General features: G+C 26.4%; 1 protein-coding gene across 1 annotated transcript; it reads left to right on the forward strand.

Moving 5' to 3' along the window:
• The first annotated feature begins 2,763 nt into the window (after positions 1–2,763).
• On the forward strand, positions 2,764–5,719 carry LOC114367733 (E3 ubiquitin-protein ligase SINA-like 1). The gene is made up of 2 exons (XM_028324925.1): positions 2,764–2,880; positions 4,967–5,719. The coding sequence occupies exons 1-2, from the start codon at positions 2,764–2,766 to the stop codon at positions 5,717–5,719; spliced, it is 870 nt and encodes a 289-aa protein (XP_028180726.1).
• Positions 5,720–8,050: the final 2,331 nt, after the last annotated feature.

An 8,050-nucleotide genomic window follows, 5' to 3' on the forward strand; every position in this document is an offset into this window, starting at 1 on the left:
AATTTCACGTAATAGTAGTAAAATAGTAATTTACGAGGATTTTTATATATTTAAAATAAAGTTTTGAATTACGATTGTAGTTATACTACATTTGATAAAATTGTAAGAAATCACAAAACACAAGTGCATGTGGTGGTGTCTTGGTGATTTCAAAATCTTGAATTTAAATTTATTTAAATATTTAAATGTATATGGTAATGTTGTTTGAATTGAATTGAATTTTTAAATTGTATTTATATATATTTTCATAGTTTTTGAAACGTGTTCGAGATATTAATTATATTTAGTTATAGAGAAAAAAAAAGTTACTCACTAACTGCATAAAAAAATTTATATAATCATTCTACCAATAATAATCTAACATTATGATAAGTTTGTTAACTTTTAAAATAATTATTTTAAAGTAATTTAAATGATGATTTGTGTGCGATTGGATGAAAACATAAAATTATTTTACAGCTATAAAGATATCATTTGGATTATATTTAAGTATATGTTGAAAATATATTTATTAATTTTTTTTGTTTTATATTTATTAATTGTATATATATATATAATAATAATAAATAAATAAGTTTAAAATATACTTAAAAATGTATAGTATTTTGACTATTTCACTTATTCAAATTAAACATTTATTATTTTTTATATTTATTAATTTACATGAATGATAATTAATGATAATTCATGGGATTGGACACTGGTTTAAGAATATGTTACATTTACATGTTAAGAAACGATCTTTTTAGGGAGATAATTTATTTTTTATTCCCTCCATTTCCCTCCATGTGCACAATTTCTTTGGGTCGACTACAAACACATACCGGTATCGGATGCAAAATTAGTTTCTGACCTAGTGAAGTGAGAGACACCCATGATGGAGAAAAAAAATTATCATTAAGATACATTTATTACTTTTTTAATTTTATTTTGATTTTTCTCGACTATTTTAATGCACTTATAATCATCAAATGACCCTTAAACTTTTGGAGGGGTAAATTTTGTGATAATGCATATTATTTTGTTTACGTTTGACAAGATATTTTAGTTAGTTTTTAATTTTTTTATTAACTGAAAAACTCATTTGATTATTCGGTAAACAAATTTTATTTTAGTAACTTATAGTGTTTTTTTTAAACGTTACTTGAAGTACTAGCTTCTAACTTTTTATATTTTCTTTTATTTTTATTCTTAATATATTTATCAAATTTATTGCTTACCCTTTATTAATAAATCACAATGTTACTGTTTTTTAGTCGTTTTACACTCTTCAGCTATTTTAAAAGTTAATTTTATCAAACACTTAGACTATATTAAACAAAACTAACTTGAAGATGAAAAGGTAGCTGATAGCTGAAAAACTAACTTATTAAATTAGAAGTATTTGGTAAAATTAGCTATTGAAATAGTTAAAAAATGTAAAATGACAGAAAAATAATAAAAAGTTAAAGACTAGAAATTAACGTTTTAAAAAATGTTACTTCAAATAGTATTTCAAAAAATACTAAAAGTTACTAAAAAAATTACTTATCATACAATCAAATGAATTTGTCAGTTAGTAAGCTAGTAAAAAAAAGTCTAAAATTAATTAAAATATTTTGTTAAACATAATTTTATAATTTAATAAGTTAATTTTTTAACTTTTAGTTAACTTTTTAGCTTATAGTTAGTTTTTTTTAACTAATTTTAGCAAAGATGGTATTTGATTAATAAATGATGATACATTTGTTGAATGAATTAACGATCTTGTCATTTAAGAAACGTTAAGGTAACTATTTGAAAAATTGTTTTTATTTGTGTTTTTCATTTAACAATATACACTATCACAATGTATCCTATAAAGAGGAACCAAATTACATTCATGTAATTGTAATTTAAGTAACTATTACAAAATTTTATAATTTGATATAATTTTTTTATCAATCTGACTATTGAATTATATTTAAATATTATTAAGATTTTTATTTTAAAATTTTGTTGAAAATTAACAATAAAAAAAAGATAATTAATGATTCATATTTTAGTATATTTTTAAAAAATTATATTTCATTGATTTTAATTTGTATGGATGAGTTAATAAATAATTTTGAATTAATATGAAATTTTATATATTTGTTATAGGTAAAAATAATTTTCAATCCAATAGTGAGTTTTGAGAAAATATTATACAATTGATAGTTATCGAATAATAGTTTATCAAAATTAAATTGATATGATTTCATCATACTCATATAAAAATATAAAAGAAAAATAATGAATAAATTAAGGATCTTATATAATAATGGTTTTTATGTTTTTAACTTTTATGTTCTATTAACATTGTTGTTCTTTAGAAAAAAAATTAATATTTTCTTATTTTTTTTATGGAAATATTTTCTACTAGCTATAAAAAAATGTACATATATAAGTATGAGATTTCTAGTTTTTTTTTTAAAAAAAAAAATAGTCTAACGGATACTTTTTTCCAAGGAAGAAAAATAATTATGCCTTCTATATATGTACAATGAATTAACTAAAATATTATAATTAACTAATAAAATAAGAGCAAAAAAGGTATTCACTAATACAAATATACAATGTAATTAATATCATTCCATTTTTTAACTTATTGTTATTATCATCATATATGATCCTTTCTTTCACTACTAAATATATAAAATGAAGAGAGAAATTCAATTCATATGAGCGTGAGACATCATATATTAGTCCAATTACAGAGAGGGAGATTTTTATATTGTTCCAAACGGGTTTGATAACACTGATATGGCCCATCCAGCTGTTAATGGTGGTGGTGATAACGGCGTTCCGATGATTTTAACTGATCCAGATGTATTTGTTTGTTGTGGGTGTCGTGATACATTAACCATTCCAATCTACGAGGTTTGTCTAATTCCCTCTCTTCTTTACTTGTTAATTTAATTAGCCTTTTCTATATGTTATATGTGTGTGAATGCTTTTTATTTTTATTTTTTTAAAGGATGTGTGAATACTTAATTTCATGTAGTTTGTAAATTTTAAATTTACCTTTCATTTGATTGAATTGGATCCGGTTGATATATATATTCAAGTATGTCTGGTCGAGCCGACAAAAAGCCTTCTTTTTTTTATTATATTCCACAATATATTTGAACAACAATACACGTTTTTTATTTTAGAAGAGAGAGAGAGAGTCTAATACACTGTTACAACAACTATTTGTTATGACTAATTAGCCAATTCAATTCTTAAAAAGAAAAAAAAAAGAGAAAGGTTTGGAAAATAAATATTTCAATTTTCAAATCATCGAGAAGGGAGGCTACTGAGATGAACTTTGTAATGCCTTATTGTCAGTGTGATTTTTACCGAGGTTTGTGGGATTGTTCTTAGATAATGAATACTTACGCAATTATTTTTAAGATTTTGATAAAAAAAAGTGAAGGTGTATCCACAATATATCTAAAATATGATTCCGCATGGGTATACTTATCTGAATCCAAATCATAAGTAGTTCAATAAAGAACAACAAATGATGCATGTATATAAAGATCTAATGAGAATATATATTTTTACCCTATTTTCAATCTGATTAAACATCTCTTGTAACATTATTTAAGTAAAAATTGTTTATACTTTAGAGAACCTTGATCTCAACTTGTTTATATCCAAGTTGAGAAGCTTTCCCATGAGTACTCTTACATTAATTGATTGATAAGAGCTTGTTTATAAATCACATAGTAAAATATAAATTTTCTTTTGTAATCTCTATACTCATTGACTTTTTTTTTTTTTTTACCAATTACAGTCATTGGCTTACTAACTGTCTTTATGATTCTCTTTTGTAGGTCTTTCAATTTATTTTCATACTTCATCATTAAAATTAGGTTTACATAAAAAAATAGTTTTAATTATAAAACTATTTCCTCAAAAAAAATTATAAAACTATTTATTTTTGTTTTGTTTCTTTTTTAAAAAAAATACATAAAAATAGCGAATTTATTATTATTTTTATTGTTAGTAGCAGCAGCAGTAGTTTTTATTTCTATTTTCACTGTACAAAATTAAAATAAAAAATGTTTTCTCATACGAAACGACCTTAATGTAGTTATCTATCTCTACATGATTGGTTTTTCTCTTACAATTATTGGCATTACGATGGGTAATTAAGTTGACGACAATAGTTTTCTAGACAGTAATCAATTCTCTTGTTCTTCCCTCAAGTCGCTTATTCCTTCAATTAAAATTAATCAATCCTCCATCCTCACCAGCTCCAATAGGTTAGGACTACCCTTCAACGTTGTCCATGTTGTGCTTGACAAATAATATCCTTTTAATCGAGTTTTTTACAATAATTCATGCAATGTGTGGATCTATATGTGTAATTAGTATTTATTAGGTGATCTAGTATTGTATTGCTGAATTATATATAAAGAAGTATCACTTTTTTCTGTTCTTAGAACTAATTAGAACCCCCTAAAAAACAAAAAACAAAAAAGAACTAATTAGAACGAGCTGTAATATCTCTTTAACCTCTTGTTTCGTTTATTAATACATTCTTGATGAACTCAAGTCTCAAAAGGCAATGCGTAAATGTATATGTTGGCAAATAAATTCTGTTTTTATTAACTTTGACAGATTCTATTAAAAAAACTTCATAACAAACCTGCCATTCAAGTTCAAACTACATGCAATATGTATTATTAACAAAATGATAACAAATATGAGAACTGAAAAGAAGTGGATGTGTGGCCGAATTTGTAGCAAATATAACACCGCAGATGTTTCTATTTTGTTCTGCTTGACATTTTATGCACCAGTTTGTCCATTCTCGAGCTAGGCTGATGAAAAAATTATTAAATTTTTTATTTCTTTTGTTTATCATGTTTCTAGCTAGATTAATTCTTGTTTAGAGTTTCAACTATTTCTTACAGTTTTTTTTTTTGTTTATCATGCATATTCACTTAATTTTTTTGCGTGACTTCAAATGCAGTGCTCCAAAGGGCACGTAATTCTTTGTTCTCCCTGCTGTAACAAGCATGGGTACAAGTGTCCCTTTTGCTCAATGTTCATCGGGGACAAGCGTTGCCGAGCTATTGAGGCAGTGATGGAATCAATGAAAACCGTGTGCTGTTATGCAAAACATGGTTGTAATGCAATTGTGAGGTACAGTGAGAAACGTGATCATGAGAAGACATGCACCTTTGTACCATGTTTATGTCCCCAGCCACGTTGTGATTGGATTTCCAATTCCAACGAATTAGGGCAACATTTCAAAGTGAAGCATTTCTACAAGAGAATACCATTTAAATATGGAGAGTTTTTTTATGTGTCTTTGAGGCGGGACACGACGACTCGTGTTCTTCAAGCGGTAAGTGATGGAAAATTGTTTGTGATCAGCAATGATAAGAGGGAGAAGAAAAATTCATTGATTCTTTTCCATGTTGGGCCTAACTCGTGGATCCCTAAGTTTGATTATGAAGTTAGGGCAACGTCTGATGGTGCAGTTCTATTGCCTCAAACTTTTGTGGAGACAACTCAAGGACTGAAGTTTGAGTTTTCTTTACTAAGCTTTTTACACATTCCAATTGAGATGTGGCCTTGTAATGGACAGATCAAACTGCAGTTTCTGATTACTACCGTGAGTGGTGCTGATAAGGTTGTTAGTGAAGAAAACAATGACCAAAACGGGAGGCCCAAAAGGATCAGGAACCGCCCAGTTGGATTGAACGACTTTTATCCCTAAGAGCAACTGATACTCATGGATACTTCACTTCACTCAGTATCTGTTAAGTGTCCAAGTCTTTAAAAATGTTTGGAAAATTAATTCCAACAGAAACAGAGAAACATTTATCCTTTGAATTTAAGAAAACAATGAAATTGATAGTTTTTCTATTTGTAGACATAGTGGAGTGATTTATAATGATAATGGTTTATAATTTTTATTTTGCTTTTAGTATATTGGATTTGTTATCTACTGTTATGATGGTTTTTCCTTTTGGAAGTTGTTATAAGTACTGTCATATATATGAAAGGGAATAACATGAAGAAGAGCTATTCCATCAAATTCTAATTCCCTTCTTTCTTCTGGAGGTATTTCTTGACATCATATGAAAGGTTATTATTTTGATTTTATCAGTAGGGCCAGTCCTTATCATTCGGTTCCAAGAATCACAGACCGATTGGAATATGCAATTACCGGCCAAGTGCTACACCGAAGGGCCCATCTAGGTCTTAGATTAATATATGCTTGGCTTGTTTAATTATACTTTGTTACGTTTCTGTTTGAGTGCATGGAGTCTTGTTAAGCATATAATCGAACGATGTGTTATATATAATAACTTTGTAAAGGGTTTAAGTAAACCTTGGTTTTTCTAGAGTATGTAGTTTTCATCAAGTAGCTAGCTAGGAGAGTTAAGAATATATACTTTTTTAATGATGAATGTGAGGGATGTTGTCTCAAATTTATCTATATAGCTACTTGTTTTTCTTTGTGTACAACTTAAGGTTTTGCTAATTCATAAAATAAACATTAGGTTTTGCTCAGAAAAAAATATTTAGTCGTTTGTTTTTGTTAGAAGAATATTCCCTGCTCACAAAACAATTTTTGTGAAAGATGTTTATTCTTGAAAAATGTATTCTTTTTTCTTTCATAAAAATAAGAAATAAAAAAATATTTGACAAGTGTAGTGTTTAAAAATTATTTCCAAAAGTAATGTATCTTTTCAATTTTTAAAACCAAAAATATCAAATCATATGTTTAAGTTGTTTTGATTTTCTATTTTTAGTTCTTTATTTCTTGTTCTTTTAACTTATTTTCTTCCCCTATTCCTCTTATCTAAACATTATTTTCACTAAAAAAAAAAACACTAAAGCACAATCAAATACAAGTTGAATGCTTTTTTTTTTTATCGGGATCGAATCAGTTCGTGTGCTATAATTGTAAGACAATTACCGTCGACTAGAGTATTTTTTTTTTCCTTTCTCTTTTATATTTATTTAAAAGTATTGCTAATACTTTTGACTAAAATGCTTACAAAAAATACTTTTCACTAAATGTTTTTTATTATATTTCTTTTCGATAAATTTATATCTATACTAAATAACATTTGAAAAAACAATGTTACTTGTAAAGTAAAATAATTACATTCATGTATTATATGATGCATTCACCTCACTTTTACCTCATTGTTTTCTCTTTCTTCTATCTTCTATGTAGATCACCTATCACATATATATCTTCTACAACACAACACTTAATAAAGGCTCAAGCCGCACGCTTAAGGAGATCAACCCATAAGACATGACTATTAAAAAAAAAAACAATTCACATTTCCAAAAGAAAAATCAAAGTAGACTTGACCAAAGTAATTTTAACTCATTCTTTGTCAAAATAATTTCAACTTGATTTTAGTTAAAGTAATTTTAACTTGGTTTTAACTCAAGTATTTTTAATTTTACCTTATCAAATAATATCAATTTAGTCTCAATCAAAGTATCTTTAACTTAGTCTTCATTGATTAAGACATCTTCAACTCGATTTCAATTAGATTATCTTTAATTATTAGTTTTAACTAATGTATCTTCACTTTAGCCTAGCTAGAGTATGTCCATTTTAATTTTGGCTAAAGCATTTTCAACTTGGCCTAGACCTGACCATCAACAACTAAACTTTCACCGTGACATCTTTAATTCTATCTTGACTAAGGCATCTTCAACCTTTAATTCTATCTTGACTAAGGCATCTTCAACTTGACCTCAGGCAACATTGGCTCGACCTAAGCTAGAGAATCTTTGGCTAAACATTGAGTGAGGCAAAATTCTATAAGGACAATTTAATTCTTAAAAGAATAAAATTTTTGATTTAGTCTTTGAATGTGCAAAAAGTATAACAATTACATCTAACCATTAAGTTTTTAGAATCATTTTATCGTTAAGTTACAATATTCAAGATCAATTTAATATCAAGTTATATTTTTCGAAGATTAATTTGACATTAAATTATAAATTTTATGATCAAATTTTTCATTAAGTTATACATAGAATGTACCTGTCACACTTTTTATAGATTATACTT

This window comes from Glycine soja, chromosome 9 (genome assembly GCF_004193775.1).
Source record: "Glycine soja cultivar W05 chromosome 9, ASM419377v2, whole genome shotgun sequence".
NCBI lineage: Eukaryota > Viridiplantae > Streptophyta > Magnoliopsida > Fabales > Fabaceae > Glycine > Glycine soja.

What these genes read in the sequence shown, in the direction of transcription:
- LOC114367733 (XM_028324925.1), top strand. Translation starts at nt 2,764, where the DNA reads ATGGCCCATCCAGCTGTTAATGGTGGTGGTGATAACGGCGTTCCGATG. An exon ending in TAACCATTCCAATCTACGAG is followed by an intron (nt 2,881 to 4,966) that starts GTTTGTCTAATT and finishes CTTCAAATGCAG; the next exon opens with TGCTCCAAAGGGCACGTAAT.